This window comes from Mustelus asterias, chromosome 5 (assembly GCF_964213995.1).
Source record: "Mustelus asterias chromosome 5, sMusAst1.hap1.1, whole genome shotgun sequence".
Taxonomy (NCBI): Eukaryota; Metazoa; Chordata; class Chondrichthyes; order Carcharhiniformes; family Triakidae; genus Mustelus; species Mustelus asterias.
Window position 1 is genome coordinate 12487957 of NC_135805.1, and position 22345 is coordinate 12510301.

At 46.0% G+C, this 22345-nt stretch overlaps 1 protein-coding gene across 10 annotated transcripts in view; it reads left to right on the forward strand.

The window, feature by feature from the left end:
• disp1 (dispatched homolog 1 (Drosophila)) overlaps positions 1-22345 on the forward strand; it is a 390670-nt gene that overhangs the window by 362605 nt on the left and 5720 nt on the right. For all 10 annotated transcript variants that reach the window (XM_078212185.1, XM_078212187.1, XM_078212182.1 and 7 more), the window contains 4 exons: positions 11733-11856; positions 15221-15348; positions 17970-18067; positions 21708-21805. In XM_078212185.1, coding sequence (XP_078068311.1) covers positions 11733-11856; positions 15221-15348; positions 17970-18067; positions 21708-21805 — 448 coding nt within the window. The remainder of the gene's footprint in view (positions 1-11732; positions 11857-15220; positions 15349-17969; positions 18068-21707; positions 21806-22345) is intronic.

Sequence of the window (22345 nt, forward strand, 5' to 3'; positions counted from 1 at the left end):
GAATATCTTGCACCTTCTTCTCAGTGAGACAATCTAGCTCTCCTTTGATCTCTGCCACCCAAGCTTACTGTCAGGCAGACTGCAGAGCAGGTCACATGACCCCCTTAATGTACCTTAACTTTAAAGCTGCAGTCCCAAAATATAAATTCTCTTTAACCAGGAAACGTTTAAAGTATACCGCAGGTCAGGCAGCATCTGCAGAGAGAGAAATAGTTAATATTTCAGCCAATTACCTTTTTTCTGAACTGGAAGGTTGAAAGGTCATCAACCTGAAATGTTAACTTTATTTCTCTCCACAGCTGCTGTCTGACTTGCTGAGTATTTTGAGCATTCCCGGTTTTTATTTCCGATTCCCAGTGTTGTAGTATTTTGTTTTTGTTGAGTGCGTGGTTTAATGGGTGTTGGGAGAATTTGGGGTTTGTGTGCTACCCAATGCCGCAGATACTCCTCCAGTAAATGATCTGTGATTCCATAGGAAGAATATGAAAGATAGCCAGAGCAGGACTGTCATATTACACTATCCTTTCCTCTGCTTTTGAATCTGGATTGTGCACAGATAGCTGGATCTTGAAGTGTAATAGCATTCTTGTACATTTGAGAACTTGTATAATGTGAGGGGAAAGAGTTTCTCAAACAGCATGAGGTCAACTTTTACTTTGTAGGCCTCCAATCAAAAGAAGCCTTTATTTTCAGCCAAGTCCCATCTGTTTCTACCTGATATCTGCGCCCATATCTCCAGGTTGCTGGATAGGGACAGGAGTAAATTAGCAGTGCTTGTGTTACTGGATTAATAATCCCAAAACGTGAGTTCAAACCCCACCACAGATACTAGGGGAAGTTGAATACAATTTCAGGCAGTCCTGAACTTTGACATCGAGTTACGACCAATGCAGCTTGTAATGTTTATAAATTGACACTCCATTTTGACTCTACCTTTTCGATTGATTGATTGAGACTTGCAGAAGTTCAAAGTTAAACAGATGACTGACAACGATTGACGGTTTCATTATCTCCCTCACACTAACCGAATAACTTGTGCAAAGGAGTGCAGACACCAACAGGGGCATTAGCGACTCGACAGGGTAAGAGTTGAGAGCATTTAACACCAGCGGGTATCCCATGAGTGATTCTCAGCCTTGGTTCAGAAACCAATCCCCCATTTATACCACTCGTTCTGTTGGAAAATCAGTTCCGACTTATGGGGTAGCATTCTCCCAAAAATAATTCTAAGCATGGACAAGTTGGACCGAAGGGCCTGTTTCCATGCTGTAAACCTCTATGACTCCAGAGTAAATCCTGCTGGATTTTTCAGTGGGATTTTCAAAATGAATCTCCCACACTCAGTGTGGTGAACCATAGATGGTTACCACTATGGGTACTTGTATATATGTTACTCTCGTTGCTATTGGGGTTAGGGTTGTTGGGTGTTCCACCTGTTATTACTGTTTATGTGGTACACTCCGTTCGGCTCTGCCCAGGACTCCGCCTTCTTACAGGAGTATAAAGGTCACTGCTACTTCCTAGTAGTCTTTAGTCTGGGATAATATTGTTGAGTAGTGTGCTCCTATTTGTAGTGAATAAAAGCCTTTATTCCCGGGTACGTTCTAGCCTCCCGTGTGAATCAATCGCGCATCAATTTTATTCACTACAATTGCTGAAAATTTTGTTCAAAGAAAATGGAGCAGATGCTAAAGCCCGATCACCTAACCTTGGATCCGCGTGCCGCTGGGGCATCGAACACTTTCGACCATTGGTTAAAGTGCTTCGAGGGTTACGTAGAGGCCTCGGCAGCAGTCCAGTCCGACGCCGACAGATTGCGGGTCCTCCACGCCAGGGTGAGCGACACTGTGTATGCAACAATTCGCGATTCCCAAAATTATAAAGACGCTATTGACTTGCTCAAGGGGCTGTATAATAAACAGCCGAACGAAATTCATGCTCGTCACCTATTAGCCACTCGAAGGCGGCAGCCTGGCGAAACTACGGGACAGTACCTGCGCGAACTTCAACAGCTAGCCAGAGCCTGCAACTGTAAGACGGTGTCGGCTACTCAATGCACCAACGACCTCATTCGGGACGCGTTCGTGACTGGAATCGGCTCTTCCTATATCCGCCTGCGGCTGCTAGAGCAGGGTAACCTGGACCTGGCTAAGACGGTAGAATTGGCCGACGCACTGGAGACAGTCTCCAGAAATCTCGAAGCCTACCCACCGACCACGTGGGAACAGCGTGGCAAGCACAGCCGCCGCCTCAGCTGTACTCGGCGACTCCTCGGAACTGCGCGATGATGCTTCCAACTTCGGACCTGACGGCTGCGGCAGCTCCTGGAGGCCCACAGTGCTACTTCTGCGGATTGGCGAAGCATCCTCGCCAAAGATGTCCGGCCAGGGCGGTGTTTTGCTCCGCCTGTGGAAAGAAAAGGCACTATGCTAAGGTGTGCCGAGCGAAGACCCCTTCCAGGCCCAGCAGTGCTGCAAGCGACTCTCCAGGATCCATCTCCTCGTCTCTGGCCTCGTCGATGTCTTCAGCCGCATGCCATCCACGGGCGCCGCCATTTCCTATGACGACGACACCAGCCACGTGCGACCTGCGGGTGCCGCCATTTTCAACATCCGTGCGATTCATGGGCACAGCCACTTTGGTTGACATCGGTCGCAGGAGACCAGCAGGGGTCGTCGTCGTCGGCTATTTCAACTGCCTGCAGTTACGCTCGGGATCCAACAGTGGCGTCAATCATCTTGGACCAGGCCAAGCCTCACAGACTCGACAAGTCCATGATGGACATAGAGGTAAACGGGCGCCTGGAGCATTGCCTGTTTGACAGCGGGAGCACGGAGAGTTTCATCCATCCGGATACAGTGAAACGGTGCGCTCTCCATGTGCAAACTGTCGGGCAGACAATCTCCATGGTGTCGAGGTCCCGATCTGTCCACGTTCTCGGGAGCTGTGTGGTAACTCTAACGGTGCGGGACACAGTCTACGAGAACTTCAGGCTCCTCGTGCTACCGCACCTTTGCGCTCCGGTACTCCTGGGGCTAGACTTTATGGTCCACCTGAGGAGTGTGACCCTGCAGTACGATGGGCCACTCCCTCCACTTTCAGTGGGAGAACAGCAGCCTCCAAATTGTCCAGCGCGCTCCACATGCAGCCTCTCAACACTCAACATTACCCTGCCTTCCCTATTCGAAAATCTCGTGCCAGGCTGCAAGCCCATCGCGACTAAAAGCAGGCGTTACAGTGCTGAGGATCGGATCTTTATTAGATCTGAGGTTCAGCGGCTCCTCAGGGAAGGGGTCATTCAACCTAGCACTAGCCCATGGAGAGCACAAGTCATGGTGGTCAACACTGGAGACAAGCCCTGGATGGTCATAGACTACAGTCGGACCATTAATAGGTACATGCAGCTGGACGCGTATCCTCTCCCGCGCATATCTGACATGGTCAACCAGATTGCGCAGTACCGGGTGTTCTCCACCATCGACTTGAAGTCAGCCTACCACCAGCTCCCCATTCGCCCAGAGGACCGCAAATACACGGCCTTTGAGGCGGATGGCCATCTCTACCACTTTTTAAGAGTCCCTTTCGGTGTCACTAATGGGGTCTCAGTCTTCCAGCGTGAGATGGACCGAATGGTGGACCAAAACGGGCTACGGGCTACCTTCCCGTACCTGGACAACGTCACTATCTGCGGCCATGACCAGCAGGACCACGACGCCAACCTCCAGAAGTTTTTACGCACTGCGGCTCTCCTGAACCTGACCTATAACAAGGAGAAGTGCGTATTCAGCAAGCACCGCCTAGCAATCCTCGGATACGTGGTGGAAAACGGGGTCATTGGCCCCGATCCAGACCGTATGCGTCCCCTCCTTGAACTTCCCCTACCCACTAGCATCAAAGCACTGAGAAGATGCTTAGGCTTCTTCTCGTACTATGCACAGTGGATCCCCAATTACGCGGACAAAGCCCGTCCGCTCATAAAATCTACCTCTTTTCCCCTGACAGCAGAGGCTCGCCTAGCCTTTGAAAGGATAAAAGCCGACATCGTGAAAGCCACGATGCACGCTGTCGATGAGTCCATCCCCTTTCAGGTGGAGAGTGATGCATCTGATTTCGCCCTGGCCGTTACACTTAACCAGGCGGGCAGGCCCGTCGCCTTTTTCTCTCGCACCCTCCAAGGCCCTGAAATTCGGCACTCATCTGTGGAGAAAGAGGCTCAGGCCATTGTGGAGGCCGTACGGCATTGGCGCCATTATTTGGCTGGCAAACGGTTTACCCTGCTCACGGACCAAAGGTCCGTGGCCTTTATGTTCAACAACACGTTAAAGGGCAAAATTAAGAATGATAAAATCTTGAGGTGGAGAATCGAACTCTCCACCTACAACTATGATATCATGTACCGTCCGGGGAAGCTCAATGAGTCCCCAGATGCCCTGTCGCGTGGAACATGTGCCAGTGTGCAGGAGGACCGGCTACAGGCCCTCCACAATGATCTCTGCCATCCGGGGATCACTCGGCTCTTCCATTTTGTAAAGGCTCGGAATCTGCCCTATTCCATAGAGGATGTCAGGTCGATAACTCGAAGCTGCCAGGTCTGTGCGGAGTGCAAGCCACACTTCTACCGGCCTGACGGGGCACATCTCATTAAAGCCACTCGCCCTTTTGAACGACTGAGTGTCGACTTCAAGGGGCCCCTCCCTTCAACGGATCGGAATGTGTATTTCCTCAACGTTGTTGACGAATACTCCCGATTCCCCTTTGCCATCCTCTGTTCTGACATGTCCTCTGCCACGGTCATCAAGGCCCTGCGGAGTCTTTTCACCCTGTTCGGCTACCCCAGTTATATTCACAGTGATAGGGGTTCGTCGTTTATGAGCGACGACTTGAGGCAATACCTGCTCTCTAAGCGAATTGCCTCAAGTAGGACTACAAGTTACAACCCCAGGGGAAACGGACAGGTCGAAAGAGAAAACGCTACAGTCTGGAAGGCTGTTTTACTAGCGCTACGGTCTAGGGGTCTTCCAGTCACCCGTTGGCAAGAGGTACTTCCTGATGCACTCCATTCGATCCGGTCCCTCCTGTGTATGGCAACCAACACTACCCCACATGAGCGGATGTTTGTCTTCCCTAGGAAGTCTTCCTCTGGGACCTCACTGCCGACTTGGTTGACGTACTCAGGACCTGTTCTCCTGCGGCAGCATGTCAGGGCCCGCAAGTCCGACCCTTTGGTTGAACAGGTCCATCTCCTCCACGCCAACCTTCAATATGCCTATGTGGCATATCCTGACGGGCGAGAGGACACGGTCTCTATCAGAGATCTGGCACCTGCAGGGGACCTGGAAACCCCCGTCACTCCCGCACCCCTGGTTAGGATTCCTTTGCCCATTCTCTCCCCTCCTGACACGGTGCGGGCAGCATTGAGACCTCAACTTGATCCTCTTACTCCCGTGTGCAGCTTGCCTGAGTCCAGGGGATTGTCGCCATCTCGAGGTCGGCGGTCGGGAGAGGAACTGGAGGAGTCTGTGGACACCACCTCGGAGAGAGGGTCGTCACCACGGTCACCAGAACCGGCACTGGAGCCGGTATTGCGGAGGTCGCAGAGACGGTGCGGACCTCCGGTTCAGCTGAACTTGTGAACATGTGGACAGTTCTTATTGTTTTTTTACCCCACCTGTCTTTGTTTTTTAAAGGAGGGGTGAATGTGGTGAACCATAGATGGTTACCACTATGGGTACTTGTATATATGTTACTCTTGTTGCTGTTGGGGTTAGGGTTGTTGGGTGTTCCACCTGTTATTACTGTTTATGTGGTACACTCCGTTCGGCTCCACCCAGGACTCCGCCTTCTTACAGGAGTATAAAGGTCACTGCTACTTGCGAGTAGTCTTTAGTCTGGGATAATATTGTTGAGTAATGTGCTCCTATTTGTAGTGAATAAAAGCCTTTATTCCCGGGTACGTTCTAGCCTCCCGTGTGAATCAATCGCGCATCACTCAGCGCACCACAGAGTGCCTAGCCTGAATCCCGATAAAATTCAGTGGGCAGAGCCTATTCCCGCTGGAGAGGTTGGCAGCATAGCACTGAGCGGGCCACTGTGCATGCGCTGAGATTGGAGCATATGCAATGGCCCTGCACTGCTGGCCTCCTGATTGCTGGCTCGCTCGATCGCCGGCCAGACCCCTGACCCCCGCATCACTTGCCGTGTGACCACACCTCCACCACCCGATCGCTGGCCTCCTGGACGTGTATGCCCCCACCCCCCGGCAGTCCCGATCTCTTCCCCTATGTCCCTCCTGCAGCCCCCCCTCCCCCAAACGGATGTCCATTGCTGATTGCTTACCTCCCTCCCCTTGTCACCAAGCTCAAGTGCAGTGTTGCAGTGGGCCCTGCCCCCTTGGCACTGCCCGATGCCTAGTGGGCAGTGCCAAGGTTCTTCCTTTGGGCATTGCCACTTTGCCCCTTGGGCAGTGCCAGGGGATTAGCAGGCTGGGAGAATCACCCCCATGATGTTTTGACTTATAACCTGGTATTTAGGACCAGTTGTGTGTAAGGTCCAAGGACTGTCTAAATGAAACAAATCTGGAATTAAAACACTTGTCTCAGTGATGGTGGCCATGAAACTACCAGATCATCATAAATACCTACCTGGTTTAGTCATGTTTTTTAGGGAAGGTAGTCTGATATCCTTTCTTACACTAGCCTATTTATGGTTCCAGACCCACATTGAAAAAGGCAACTGAACACCAGCACCTTCTTGAGGACAATTAGAGATGGACAATAAATGTGACCTTGCCAACAGTACTGACGTCACTTGCACCAACAGTAACCACAGTGGGCACCCTAGCCAATTCATTCCCCAGCTCCAAAAACCATCCTTGGGTGCGATTGGTTAATTCAGCACAGACAGGACAGGGTTAATTGAGTCTGTATGTTCAGTATAGTTCAGCTTTTTGCTGCCTTCACCAGATGGACTAGTGAGAGTTATAGGATCAGCAACAAGCCATTTGATCTGTTAAGCCTATTAGACTGATATTTTAATATCCCACTTCCCTGCCCCTCTCCATATACCTTAACCCTCAACACTTATTGACCTCACAGTTGATTTGGAAGGAGCTGTTTGGTTTGATTGTCCTGCATTTCTTTGTGTGAAATGCTGTGATGCTGAAGTCAGTGGTCTGAGCTTGTTCAGTCTGCTAACATATTGTAGGAAGTTCACGTTGTGAAGAACTCTAAATATAGGACTGTCAACTTCTCTTTTTCCCTTGAGTGGGTGCCACAGACACTGAACAGAGCTAAGTGTTTTCTGAAAGGAAATTCCATCCTCAGCAGGATCTAGAGCTCAGAGTTGTACCTCTGCCAAGCTTCTGCATAGCTTGCTTGAAAGACCAAGTCCCAGCAAGATTGAGGAGCAAGACAGGAATAGTGATCGAGCTGGAGAGAAAGGAGTTTCAACTTCTGAAAACAAATGGGTGGGAAATGGTGCAGTAATCTTGCAGGAAGGATCTGTGCCAATTTTTGTATATTTGTATGCTTTTTCTATGTTTTTTGTTTCTTACCTTTTTAATTGTCTATGGCGGTCTATTTTGGCAAGTAGAGCTTTTGGGCTGGATTTTATAAGTGTCTTCGTCACCCCCCCAATCTCCCACCAGCAATAAAGTCAGTGCAAAGTCCACCCAGAGGAAGAAGAGCTCCCTGCTCTCATTCTAACATCGATTGGCCATTAATAGGGTGGAATTGGGCTCTCTGCCCCTCAGACAGGATAGCCCACCTCAAAGAACTGTTGGCCAATTGGATGGTCAGCAGCTCTATGGTCCCAGCAGGGCCAAGCATGAGCAGCGGCCACTGTTGAGACTACTGGCAGTCCCCAATGGCGATTGTCATTGAAACCAGGCACCAAAGTAAGTAGGAAGTTTGCTGGGTTAAGGTTGGCAGGCCCTGGAGAGGTTCCAGGTGTTTAAAAACATTATTCTTACAAGGGATGTGAGCATCGCTGGCAAGTCCAGCATTTGTTGCCCATCCCTGATTACTCAAGTGAGTGGTTTGCTGGACCTTCCCAGAGAACATTTAAGAGGCAGCCACATTGCTGTGGGTCTGGAGTCACATGTAGAACAGACCAGATAAGAACTGCTGATTTCCTTCCCTGAAGAATATTAGTGAATCAGATGTATTTTTGCAACATCGATGATAGTTTCATGGTCACCATCAAAGACCAACTTTCCATTCCAGGTTTTTATTCATTAAATTGACATTCCACTCGCTGTCATAGTGAGATTTGCATCCATCTCCCCAGAATCTGTGTCCCAGCTGATTTTACAACTGGACAGTCAGGCCCCAGATGACGGTAACTTTGATATTGTGTTCAGGTACGGGGATGAACAGAGTCACAGCTTTTAAAAAATAAAATAAAACAGAAAAGATTGGCTATAATAAAATACTCCTTCACCTCACCGACACCTTCACAGGTTTACAGATTTTTAAGGATAACACAAGTTACAAAATATATCTCATTATTGTTCTCGGTAAGTACACAGTCCCTATAAACCAACAGGCCAACTGTGGTCAGACATAACACTCTCTGAAACCAACTGTGGATTTATCATCAAATCCCCCTAGATGCTTGTCACACAGTGAACAAACTGGTCTCACTCCACTTGGAAAATCATGCCTTAGAATCTTCTCCCAAACAATGCTCTCTCTCGGATACCTTCACTAAGAATTCACTTTCAGGATTTCAGCCTCTCCTTTTAGTATTCCTCTGCCCTGGGTTGCCACATACATTGCAGCTTCCACACAATCTCTCAGGGACCCAGCCACGGCAACGCAACCACTGCTTCACAGGTTGTATTAAGATATCACCAACCTTTTGATTTACCTCAGGTGTTTGGCTTCTTATCTAGCTTACTTTAAACCTGTTTCTTGAGCTATTTCTTTAGCTCAGCGAACTTTCTCTGTGTTTTACTTGAATTTTTCTTGTTCCTTTTTCTTTCAACTTAACTGTCTTCCCGTGACATACTTTTTGTCCCAACTCCCTGGTTTCTGGATTTCTGTTCCTTTGGGAAGACTGCTTTTTGCAGCTCCTGGTCCTGTCCAGCCCCTCCTAGATCCAGCTTAAAACTTAACTCAAATGTTCTTTATAATAAAAGGTGGCCCCTGGTTGCTAAGTAACAGCTTAGTCTTTCATTTATCCATTTTTGTTTTCATGTGGTAAACCTGTTAATGCAGGCACAGTTTGAAATGAAACTAAAATCCATAGACATGCAGGAACCCTTGTTTATCATGAGTTAACTACACATGAGTACAAAATTAAACTTACTTACAGCTAGACCTTCTTTCTAATACCCAGGAATACAAAAATAGATTACTTACTTACTGACACCTGGGCCTCGGGGTTACTAGTCAATCAACATTATCACTATGTCACCGTCTATTTTTATTCTTTCACGGGCTGTTGGCATCGCTGGCAAGGCCAGCATTTATTGCCCATACCTATTTGCCCTTGAGAAGGTGGTGGTGAGCCTCCTTTATAAACTGCTGCAGACCATGAGTGTTTCTAACACTTTTTATTTCAGAACTCCAGATTTTTGACCAACAAGGGAGTCAGTGTTATGGGTGAGGGGGGTGGGGGCATTGGGAAACTGGAGTTAAGGCTACAGTCAGATCCGCCGTGATCTTATGGAATGTTGGAGCAGACTCAACTGCAGTATGTCCACTACGACTCTCTCCAACTTTTACAGATGCACCATAGAAACCATCCTTTCTGGTTGTATCACAGCTTGGTATGACTCTTGCTCTGCCCAAGACAGCAAGAAACTACAAAGGGTGAATGTATTCCAATCCATCACTCAAACCAGCCTCCCATCCATCGACTCGGAAAAGTAGCCAGCATAATCAAGGACCCAACGTACCCCGGACATTCTCTCTTCCACCCTCTTCCGCCGAAAAAAGCTACAAAAGTCTGAGGTCACGTCCCAACCGACTCAAGAGCAGCTTCTTCCCTGCTGCCATCAGACTTCTGAATGGACTTGCCTTGCATTAGGTTGATCTTTCTTTACACCCTAGCTATGACTGTAACACTACATTCTGTATTCTCTCATTTCCTCCTCTATGAACGGTATGCTTTGTATAGCGTGCAAGAAACAATACTTTTCACTGTATACTAATGCATGTGACAATAACAAATCAAGTGTTGTCCCACCTCAACTCCCTGCTTCTCCCAGTAGCACCTGTCATCATGCCCATATCCCCATCTATCTCAGTCAGTTCCATTCCTGTTCACAGCTAGATTATTTCTCTATTCCTCTTCAATGACATTTTCTAACTTCATTGCTGCAGTTGTTACCATCCAGTTAGGAACCAGCAATTTTAGACAGTGTTTGAAATACCAGTTACCCATTGCAAAAATGAAGCCACAAGATTCCATGGTTTTGAACAAACAGACTTTACAAAGTCTGAACCATTTACAATATCATATACTCTAATATTCTGAATTAACATGAGGTAAATATGAATTAACAGGCAAACTGCAAACACACCACACTGCACAATAAATGCAAATGTGACCAAGACCAACCCCACAGATTTCTCAGCAACCCACCCAGTGTCTCCTGTGAATCACAAAGTCTCCTTAAAACTCTCCCTCACAACGGATTTCAGTTCCTCACTTTCAAACATTTAGCCTGTGAATTATCTTAAAAGTCACGTTGACCTGGTCTGTCTCAACGACTGCTCACCTCCTGATGTTTCAATCTCTTTTCCTGTGACTGCTTTCCACAGGATTCACAAAACTGCACTTCTGCTTCTAATTACTGGCACACTTCCAACGTTTTCACAGTCCAGTAGCTTCAATAAGCTGGTACTGCCCCAGGGTTTTTCCAAACTCCAGTCTCCCGCCTCCACCAAGCTATAAATAGAAGCTGAAGACTTTCCTGAGACTTAACTACTTCCAGCGCAGAACCAGCAACCTTCTGCCACCTTCTCAGCTCCCCAGGACTTCTCTGAGCTGCAAACCACACGAGGTCCAAAATGCAACAACAGCTGAACCACTGGTTCCCGGGGCTTCTTTGAACCCCAAGTGCTTGGAGCCTGCCAACAGCAGCATCCATTTCTACTACTCCAGAGCACTCTGCTAAATTGAAACCAGAGAATCTTCTTAAGCACCAGCCATCTCCATGATAATGCAGTTTTTCAGGGTTCACAGAACGTTTTTAAACTAATTTAGCTCTAACTCCCAAAACAAAACAATTCTTTGGACTGCAAATTTTTGCAAGCAATGTGGGCATCACATCTCCAATGCCCCAGCTAAAGCCACTTGCTGTTTTATGGCTCTTAACTTTCTGTTAACCCTTAAGTCAACATGGCCCCAGCCTTTTAAGTGCAAAAGACTCCAAGCTGTTTTAGTTCTATTTATCCTATTTTCTACATTTACGTTTTAAGCTTCCCAGGACCAAACATTATCCCTAAAATATGAACATGAACCAGATATTCATAACAATATTTGCATGTAGAGAAATACCACTTGATCAAATCCTGGAGGACTACAAGTCTTTGAAACTAGTACTTCAATCTCAGTTGATGGTGCTTTTTTAAAAAAATGTGTGTGGGGGGGTTCCCTCGTGGAGTAAAGCTGCCGAGAAGTCCGCTCTACACATTTAGATTTGTGTGCTGTTTTAGTTCAAGAAATAAAGATGCCATCTTGTAAATTTTGTGTGATGTGACAGTTTTATCTCCTCCTCACAGCTACGCAGCTCTCATTGCTGACTGGCCAGTGGTGGTCCTGGGGCTATGCACGGTGCTAATAGTAATATGTGCACTGGTCGGGATCCTGGTACCAGACCTTCCAGACTTCTCTGACCCACTGCTGGTGAGTGATTTACCCTTTTCTCTGACGGAGTCAGTGTGACCTTGTTCCCTGTAGTGTAGCTTTGTAACCTCTAGGTGGAGGTAGTGGTCTCAGTGATGGCAGATATGTGATTGGAAGCTCATTCATGAGATCATGGGAGTCCCCGGCAACCCAGGAGCAGGGAGGAAATTATCAGCTATGGCTGCCACTATCCATGGACTGCTTCTGAAAGCGTATGTTGTTGGGAAAGCAAGAAATAAAGGTGATAGAACGAGCAGACACAATTTAATTTCTAAATAGTTGTTAGGCAGATTAGTCAGAATCAAATCACAATCACCAGTGGACATGAATGAGGTGACCTGCAGCTCAGTATTCAACCATTAAAACTCCATCTCAAGTTCCAGTAGCTAGATTGTACTGTGATGTATTTAGCAACAGCTAATGACACTAATGGCAAGTAGGATCACAGCTGGATAAACAGTGAAGTTTATATTCTGCTGTGCCAGTTGCTGTCCACAGTTCTCCTTGTTCACGTCATTCCTGACACTTCACTGGAAGGGGTGTTTCAACACTCCTACTTTCAACTGTGGGTAAAACAGAGAACACTCAACATTTCACAGCAGAACCTACAGAAGAGCAGGTCATTCTCACAGTGACCTGCCTAGCATTCCCCTTGTCTGACACTGTCACAAACTAGTTTCGCAGCTTTGTGGGAGGTTAGAATCATAGAATCCCTACAGTGCAGGAGGAGGCCATTTGGTCCATCGAGACTGCACCAACAACAATCCCACCCAGGCCCTATCCCCATAACCCCATGCATTTATCCTAGCTAGTACCCCTGACACTAAGGGGCAATTTCAGCATGGCCAATCAACCTAACCCGCACATCTTTGGACTGTGGGAGGAAACCGGAGCACCCGGAGGAAACACAGCAGATACGAGGAGAATGTGCAAACTCCACACAGACAGTGACCCAAGCCGGGAATTGAACCCGGGTTGCTGTGCACAGAGTGGGCACCTTATTTATTTGCAGGCATAGCATGTCATTGCACTGGATGCAAACTTACTGTGTGTGAATATCCACAATCTATCAGGCACAAGTCAAGAGTGTGATGGAATTTTCCTCTCGTTGCCTGGATGGGTGCGACTCCAACAGAAGAAGCTTAACACCCAGGACAAAGCATCCCACTTGATTGGCATCCCATGCACAAAGATAATTGATGAGGAGACGGCTGTGGATGTAGTTTATATGGACTTTAGTAAGGCATTTGACAAGGTCCCACATGGCAGACTGTACAAAAACTAAAATCACATGGGATTCGGGGTGGGCTGGCTGGATGGATAGGTGAGCTCTTAGCTCTGACTCGGGGTCATCCAGACTCAAAAAGTTGGCTCTATTCTCTCTCCACAGACGCTGTCAGACCTGCTGAGATTTTCCAGCATGTTCTGTTTTTGTTTATAGATAGTGAGTTGTTCTGACGTGAAATCCTCTGTCTGAAAGGTGGAAACGGATTCAATAGGATTCAAAAGGGAATTGGATAAATACATGTGGGACTTTGGGGAAAAAGCAGTGAATGGGATTAATTGGATAGCTTTCAGAGAGCCAGTTCAGCATGATGGGGTGAATGGCCACCTGTGTTAAATGATTCTATAATTTTAAAGAGCTGAGAACTGACTAATGGAGATTATGTATGTGAACAGTCTTGTGATGTTTCAAATATGTAATGGGGTCCTTATCTGTTCAGTTGACTCTAACAAGCAGTAAGAAGGGTTTTGCTGGGGACATTGATGAGGTTCCTGTGAGACAGGTGATAATTCACTGGAACATTTGGTTAGCCCATTCTTTCTAGTTGATGGGATAGTTCGCCACCTACAGGAGACTGGGAAGGATGCAACAGGAAGAATTAGATTTGTTTGACAAGGTCCCACAAAGAAGGGTCTGACGAAGGGTCATCTAAACTCGAAACGTTGGCTCTATTCTCTCCCCACAGGTGCTGTCAGACCTTGAAGTTGGGAATGGGTTAATAAACTTCAAAACTCAGTGTCAAAGTGACCTCTGTGATATTTAGAGCTTGTATGAGAAGTGCTGTAGAATTCATTGTTTTGGTTAGAATTCATTGTTTCTTACATTCGGACCAGATAAGGGAAAACCGCTGACTCCTGAATGTATATCAGATTAACTTGTTTGTGCAAAACCTGTGATATTGTTTCAAGGCAATGATGAACGATCGCGGCCTTGGAGATTGCTCATACAGTGGGAATCTGTATACCGAGAGGTATAAAACTCTGTTCTTAACTCATATTTGATGAGACGATTGGGGGTCCAATGTTAGGAACCTCACGTCTCCGACAATTGTGAAAATAAACCTGCACTTTTATCCACTAATAGTGTCAGAGGCTTTTTACCTACAACAGACCTGCCGAGATTTTCCGGCATTTTCTGTTTCAGATTCCAGCATCCACACTATTTTGCATTTATACCATAGAAATTAGACTTGTGTCAGTCCTATGCATTGCAAACAGCTAACTGAATGTCCTCAGACCTCTATGGTACAGCTATTTATCTGGCACAAGGTTATTGTGTGAAGAGGTTTCCTTGATGATTCAGTGCAGTACTCGCCACACAAAGCAGCGACTTCCCAGATTTATTCCAGGTCTCTGCTCAGCCAGCTGACCTTAGACAGCAGGAGTCCCTCAGTTGGATGAAGAGCTGGAGGAAGTGATGACAGTGATGGGGGTGGGTGTAGGAGGGATTGGCAGAGTCATATGGCCCCTGCTGAAAGGTGCCATGTGTATCTGGACACTGAGAACTGAATATGGTTTGCTGGTTGTGTTGTTTGTGGTTGACCAGTCTGCCTCATGCCCTCTTTGAAGCCTCTCGCGCAGTCATACAAATTAAACCATCCAGCCCATCCATCTTGGTGTCATCCTTTCCCAAGCTATACTTCTAATCCCATGTTCCTCCTCCATCACATGGATAAAACAAGCAGAGGGCCCCAGCGGCCACATATTCCCAGTCGGAACCATGGTCCCCCAGCAGCAGGAACCACGTTCCCGGCAGCAGGAACCACGTTCCCGGCAGCAGGAACCACGTTCCCGGCAGCAGGAACCACGTTCCCGGCAGCAGGAAACACGTTCCCGGCAGCAGCAACCATGTTGCTGGCGGCCGGGACCACGTTCCTGGCGGCCGGGACCATGTCCCCAGCGGCTGAGACCCACATTGCCGGCAGCGTGTTGCCAGTGGCAGGAATAAGTACAAAGCGGAGGTTTGAAGAAATAAATGAAACGTTGTTGGTGTGAGAGTGGCGCAGCGGTTTGTACTGTTTACCAGAGGGGTGGCAAGATTCCTGTCAGTAAGATGACTTTCTGCATGAAATCTTTGCAGGGATTTGAACCCAGAGGAACAGCAATTGGTCAGAGACTAGTCACCTGGAATAACATGGTGAAAAACACAGGGTATCAAGCAACACTTGCAAACTATCCTTTCAAATATGCGGAGGAACAAGCCAAGAGGTGAGTTATATCACTCAGTAAGTACGGTATAGAGATATCAGAGAATACGTTTTAGAAGGAGGCCATTCGGCCCATCTTGTCTGCACTGGCTCTTCAAATAAGCATTGTGACTTAGAGCCATTCCCTGCCTTTTCCCTGTATCCCTGCACATTGTTTCTATTCAAGTCATCATCTAACGCCCTCTTGAATGCCTCAATTGGACCTGCCTCCACCACACTTCCAGGCAGTGCATTCCAGACCCGAACCAAAACAGAAAATGCTGGAAAATCTGTTGCAGATTCCAGCATCCACAGTAATTTGCCTTTATCAGAGACCCCAACCGCTCGCTGTGTGAAAAAGTTTTTTCTTCATTACATTTGCTTCTTTTGCAAATCACCTTTAATCTGTGTCCTTTCCTTGATCCTTTTCCGAGCAAGAATAGTTTCTCCCTGTCTACTCTGTCAGCCCCCTCATGATTTTGATCATCTGTCAAATCTTCTCTTAGCCGCCTTCTCTCCAGGGAGAACAGTCCCAGCCTCTCCAATCTATCCACATAACTGAAGTTTCCCATTCCTGGAACCATTCTTGTAAACCTCTTCTGCACTCTCTTCAATGCATTCCCATCCTTCCTATAATGTGGCACTCAGACTGTACTCAGTACTCCAGCTGAGGTTTAACTAATGTACTAACTGGCATCTAACTTCTACTCTGTGCTCTTATTAATAAAGCCAAGAACACTATATGCATTATTAAGTTTTGAAATTGTCCCCTGCACACCAAGATCTAGATCCAGAAGCAAGGGTCCCAATACAGACCCCTGGGAATAACTACTACAAACCTTCCTCCAGCCTGAAAACATATCCATTTACTTTCTGCTTCCTGTTATGCAGCCAATTTTGTATCCACATTGTTACTGTCCCTTTTATTTTGTGAGCTATAACCTTTCTCACTAGTCTGTCGTGTGGAACTGTATCGAATGCCTTCTGAAATCCGGGTACACCACATTTATCAGCATTACCCTCATCCACCCCCTCTGATATCTCCTCAGAAAAACTCCAATTTCGCTTTGGTTTCAACACAGGAGGAGACCGTTTTGTCTGTCATGTCTGTACTTGTCCTCTAAAGGAGTAATTCATTTGTGTCCTTCCCCAGCTTTCTCCCCAGAGCCTTGTACCTTCTTCCTTTTCAGATTATAATCCAATTGCCTCTTGAATGCAGCGATTGAGTCTGTCTTTCATTTCAGGCACTGCACTCCAGATCCTCACCACTCGCTTGGTGAAAATATTTTGCCTCATTGCTTTCTCATCGCCATTGCTTCTGTTTTCTAATCACCTTAAATCTGTATCCTCTGGTTCTCAATCCTTCCACCAATGGGAACATACTCTGTGCCCACCCTTCATGATTTTGAATACCCCGATCAAATTTCCTCTCAACCTTCTCCAAGGAAAATGTTTCCAGTTTCCCCAATCTATCTATTTAACTGAGTTCCTCACCCCTGGAACCATTCTTGTGAATCTTTTCTACACTCTCTGACATCTTCACATCTTTCCAAAGGTGAGGTGCCCTGAACTGGACACAATACTCCAGCTGAGGCCCCACCAGTCTTTTATACAAGTTTAACGTAACTTCCTTGCTTTAATACTTTATGCTGTGAATGATAAAGGATACTTTGCGCTTTATTAACCATTCTCTCAATTTGTCCTGTCACCGTCCTGTCACCGTCAATGATTTAAGCACACATACAGCAGTTCCTCTGCTCCTGCACCCTCTTTATACCCTTTATATTGTGCCTCCGCAATCATTTTGTCAAAATGAATTACTTCACACTTCTCGGCATTAAATTGTCCACCCATTCCACCAGCCTGTCTATTTCCTTTTAACGTTCCGCACAGTTCACTATATTTCCAAGTTTTGTATCATCTGCAAATTTTGAAATTGTGCCCTGTACACCAATCTCTAGCTCATGAATATATTTCAGGAAGAGCAGGGGTCCCAGCACTGACTCCTGGGAAACCCCACTATAAATCTCCCTCCATTACCAAAAACAACCACTAACCACTACTGTTCCCTGTCACTCAATCAGTTTTGTTTCCATGTTGCCACTGTCCCTTCCATCCGCTTGAATTTTGCCCACAATGTATTGTGTGCCTCTTTATCAAATGCCTCCTGGATGTCCATGTTCATGTCTACCAGTGCCTTCCTCCTCATTGGACTGGAAACATACTGCTGTAGACAATTCTCCTGAACACACTCTCGGAACTCTTGCCCTTCTCTGCCCTTTATTACTATTTATGGTTAAATAGTTACTTATACATGGATATAATGTGCTCAGCTACAAATTGACATTAGAGATATTAGCAAATACACTTATGGGGACATTAATCCACTCATAACAGGGCTATCATCGCCAGTGGCTGTCGGTTAATGTCATTTGCGTGTGATGAGCATTCATCTTCTAAGATCACCTGCAGTAATTTCTGGACTTGCATAAAGATCGAAACCTGATATGTTGGCCTGCTCTGACAGAGGTGCATTCTTGTACAGTTATAAAATGAAAGAGTGGAGAGATATATATCAAGCTCCTCTTGTTTATCTGCACCAATTGTTCTTCATTTTATATCTGCTTTCTAATTTCACACAAGTCACCGAGAGGATAGGTGGTCAGATGATCCCTACGAGAGAGACAAGCGGCAAGCAGAATGGAATTTCCACAAGGACAGCTTCTTCTGTGATGTTCCAAGTAAGTGTTGTGTTCTAAAGAATCACTTAACTTTGTTTAAATGCCGGAGCAATTGTCAGCAACATTATTCATGTCTGTCTTGGGGTCTGGAGCCTAGTTGTGTTGTTGAGTGCTGAAATTGGCAGCTGTGTTTAACTTGACCTGTCCTTTCTAACTCTGCTGCTCCCGAGATGAGCTCTGTCTGAATTGACGCATCCTGAAGCCAAATGGAGACTAAGTATTGGGACCTTTCAGTAGATTGCCAAATATTTCTAAATCACTGGCTCCTGTCCTGGGACAGCTAACTGATCAAGGTCAGAAAAAACAGCAGGAAATGTCGGGGTGACCATCAAGCGGTGAAATCATACATGTGCTCTGACAATGAAAATGTAGCCAAGTTCCGCACACATGAGGACGGCCTAAACCGGGATGTTGGATTTATGTCACATTATCAGTAACCCCCACAGCTTGCCTCCTAGACTTGCAGAATTTCACAAGCTGTTCTGTCTGGAGACAATACACATCTCTTTAATCTGTGTTGAATGCTCCCTCCACCCACATTGTCTGTACATTTAAGACCTGGCTGGCTGTAGAGATTTGCATTCTAATCAGTATTCTGTAATTTGATTTCTGTGTCTGTGCCCTGTTTGAGAACAGATATCCACTCCATCTGACGAAGGAGCTCTGCTCCGAAAGCTTATGGTATTTGCTACCAAATAAACCTGTTGGACTTTAACCTGGTGTTGTGAGACTTCTTACAATGAAAATGTATACAGGAAAGGAAATATTACAATCTTGTAATCACTCGCTATGTACTCTATTCTTCATCCTTCCAGTTTTGTCTCCTTATGCTACTTGCACACACAATATGTGACAAATGAAAGAATGTAAAGTGCCAGTGGCCTTGGCAACCCAGGGCATAAAACACCAAGTGGCTAATCCTGAGATGATATTGCCAGATTATTTTACCGTGGAGAACTTTACCACACCAGACCCAGAAAGCTCCCTCTCTCACCATCCACGTACATGCCAATTTCATGAGAGATCTCACACACTGAACTGGAATAGGATTCTTTCCCCACAATCATTAATTCCAATATACTCAGCCCTTCTACTCGAAGGTTTAGCTCCTCAAAGCATTTTCCCATTCCTAGAGTTACCAGAAATCTGTTGAGAGTCAGCAACATGTTACAAAGCAAAGAAGTCTCACAACACCAGGTTCAAGTCCAACAGGTTTATTTGGTAGCACAAGCTTTCGGAGTGTCACTCCTTCATCAGGTGAGTGAAGAATTGTGTTCACAAACATAGGTACAGACTCAATTTACAAGATAATGGTTGGAATGCAAGTCTTTACAGGTAATCAAGTCTTAAAGGTACAGACAATGTGAGTGGAGAGAGGGTTAAGCACAGGTTAAAGAGATGTGTATTGTCTCCAGCCAGGACAGTTAGTGAGATTTTGCAAGCGTTCTCCAAGGCGGCCTTCACACATGACAACGCAGAATCACCGAGCAAAACTGATAGCCAAGTTCCGCACACACGAGGACGGCCTCAACTGGGATCTTGGGTTCATGTCACACAATCTGTAATCCCCACAACTTGCCTGAGCTTGCAAAATCTCACTAACTGTCCTGGCTGGAGACAATATACATCTCTTTAACCTGTGCTTAACCCTCTCTCCACTTACATTATCTGTACCTGTAAAGACTTGATTACCTGTAAAGACTTGCATTCCAACCATTATCTTGTAAATTGAGTCTGTACCTATGTTTGTGAACACAATTCTTCACTCACCTGAAGAAGGAGCGACATTCCGAAAGCTTGTGCTACCAAATAATGTAGCAATTTTTTAAAAGCGGCATCTCGGCCTTTTGGCTAAGATGCAAATGAGATCAAGCTTTGGGGGAGGAAACCTCCCCCTCCTCCAATCAGCTTGGCTCATGTAGATCGGGCCCAGGACAGGGTAAATGGTCGCTCGCCCTGTCTTGTCAGCCTGGATCGGAAATGTCTCAACTTGTTGAGACTCTGAATTGGATTTGCTTTGATTGAATTGGAAAAGTATTTAAAAAATGAAATAAATAAACCTGGTGTGGTGAGTCTTCTTACTGCGCTCACCCCAGTCCAATGCCGGCATCTCCACATCACAACTCAGAGAGCCAGACAGTGAAGGATAGAACTGGAGCTTAAAGCTTTGATTTACAGGCACGCATTGTGCATCACCAACTATACCTTTTACAGCTTGTTCAACATGTTCCCACTTATCAGTGAGAATAGGTTCTCATATATATCTGCATCTGTCTCAGTCTCATTTAGCTTCTAAAACTGGTATCAGATAAGCAGCTCTCACTGGCCTCCTCCTGGACTTGCAACTCCTCCCTCCTTTGTCTTAGCTGAGGATCCTGTGATCGTATCTCTACGCAATCTGGAAATACCCCAGGATGATCTGTTTGCAATTTCTCTGTGGCTGGATTCTCTATCAGCTGTTTGACTACAATAGGCATCACTACCATCTGTGATCCTGTTAAATCATTCCCTGGAGTGAATTGAACGCCTGCAATGAGAACGGTTTTGACAACGCACGCCATTACATCCCCTGTCTTCAAGCTACTCTTTAAGTTTATTTTTAACTAAAGGGATTTCTCTGATTTCACTGTGAATGCTGAATCTTTTTCTTCATGATCCCTTCTGGACAACAAATATCTTCATCCCACAACCTCAGAGATTGACTCAGGCCTGTATCTCATAAGATTTTAATGTCTTTTCCCATTCTGTTCTGTCCACATTGAAATATTGTATCTGTGCACACAAAATGTTTAAACACTTAGGCCATTTGCTGGCCCCTGTACAAGTGTCCGCTCTTTCTCTTTGTCTAGCAACCTGACAGGCTTCTTCTCCAGGGTCAACATTCATCTTTCCTTGTTTAAGATAGACAACCCCGACTGGACAATAATTTAACCTCCAGCACGGTGACCTTGTGTGACCCAATTTATTGCAGTGAAAATATCGAACCTTTTTCATTTTGTTCACCCTTCCAGTAGATTCTGTTTTATTTTGAAGCGAAGCCTCCTTGGAGTTTCCGATCTCACTCTCTCTCTTGCTGGCTTCCAACAGAATTATCGCTCTCAGGGCATCGGATCTTTCTTCTATTTTAATGCTTGCACCGACCTATCAAAATGACTTTGTTTAACCCTTTTGAATTCAATGTGAGCTCGAAATGTTTGCCTGTAAGCCTCTGGTACCAGCTCCTGAGCATCCAAAATAGTTTCCTTTACTATTTCACAGTCCCCAGATCTTTCCCCTGCCAAAGGTGCATCGATTTCCCGAACTCTACCCACAAGTTTAGTCAGTAAGAGTGGGGTCCAAATGCCTTGTAGCTGTTTAGCTATTTTCTCAAAAGCACAGAATAATCCCATTCACCGAATTTGGGGAGAACGTGTGCATATCATTTAATATCATTTACTTACCAAGAAGGGATTTGAATTTGTGTTCAGGCCTCTGGATTTCTAGTCCAGTAATGTAACCATGACATTACCTCACCCTTTTCTCACACCCAGCCTCTCTGTTTGTAGTTCAATAATGTGATTCCCTCACCCTTAACTTGGTAAACAATGGGGGGATTGCGTGCTGAAGGTCTTCACAAACTGATTATCTTCTTGCCCTGTAGGTGATCGCTATTCTCGAGTGGTATTTGCCTCAGCGGATGGGGAGAACTTGTGGCAAACAGAATCAATTAAATCAATGTGCAATCTTGACAACACCAGGGTATGTACAGACTGACATCATTATATCACAAGTATTGATTTTCCACTTTGTTTCCTCAAACTCTAGCATCGAGGAAGGACAAAGAAGCATGTCTGTTTTTTGTGAGCAGCATGGGCGGTTGTTAGCTTTTGTTTTTAGCCTCACCAACCCACCTTCTCCTCATATCCCTCATTCCCTTTCCTACTCTGGACTCTTGAACCCATTTATAGCATCTGCTTTAACAGTCTTCACGGTAGAACTGGAATGATTTTTAGAGGTTTGCCTTTTTTAAATTCCTCTTGACTTGCGCCCTCCAGTTTCCTCCTCCCTCCAATTGGACATTAAATGGTGGTTGTAGTGGAAAAGCTGAGTATTTGGGGGGTTTATGTTCACAAGACTTGGAGAGCAGCAGCTCAAGTGGTCAAAGCCATGAAAAAGCTGGTAGAACACAGGGTTTAAGATAAGATGTATAGAATATGACACTGGGAGTCTAAACCATTCCAAGCCCATAGTTTAGATTATGCCGTGACTACACTACAGGAAGGTTGTTGAGGCAATAGA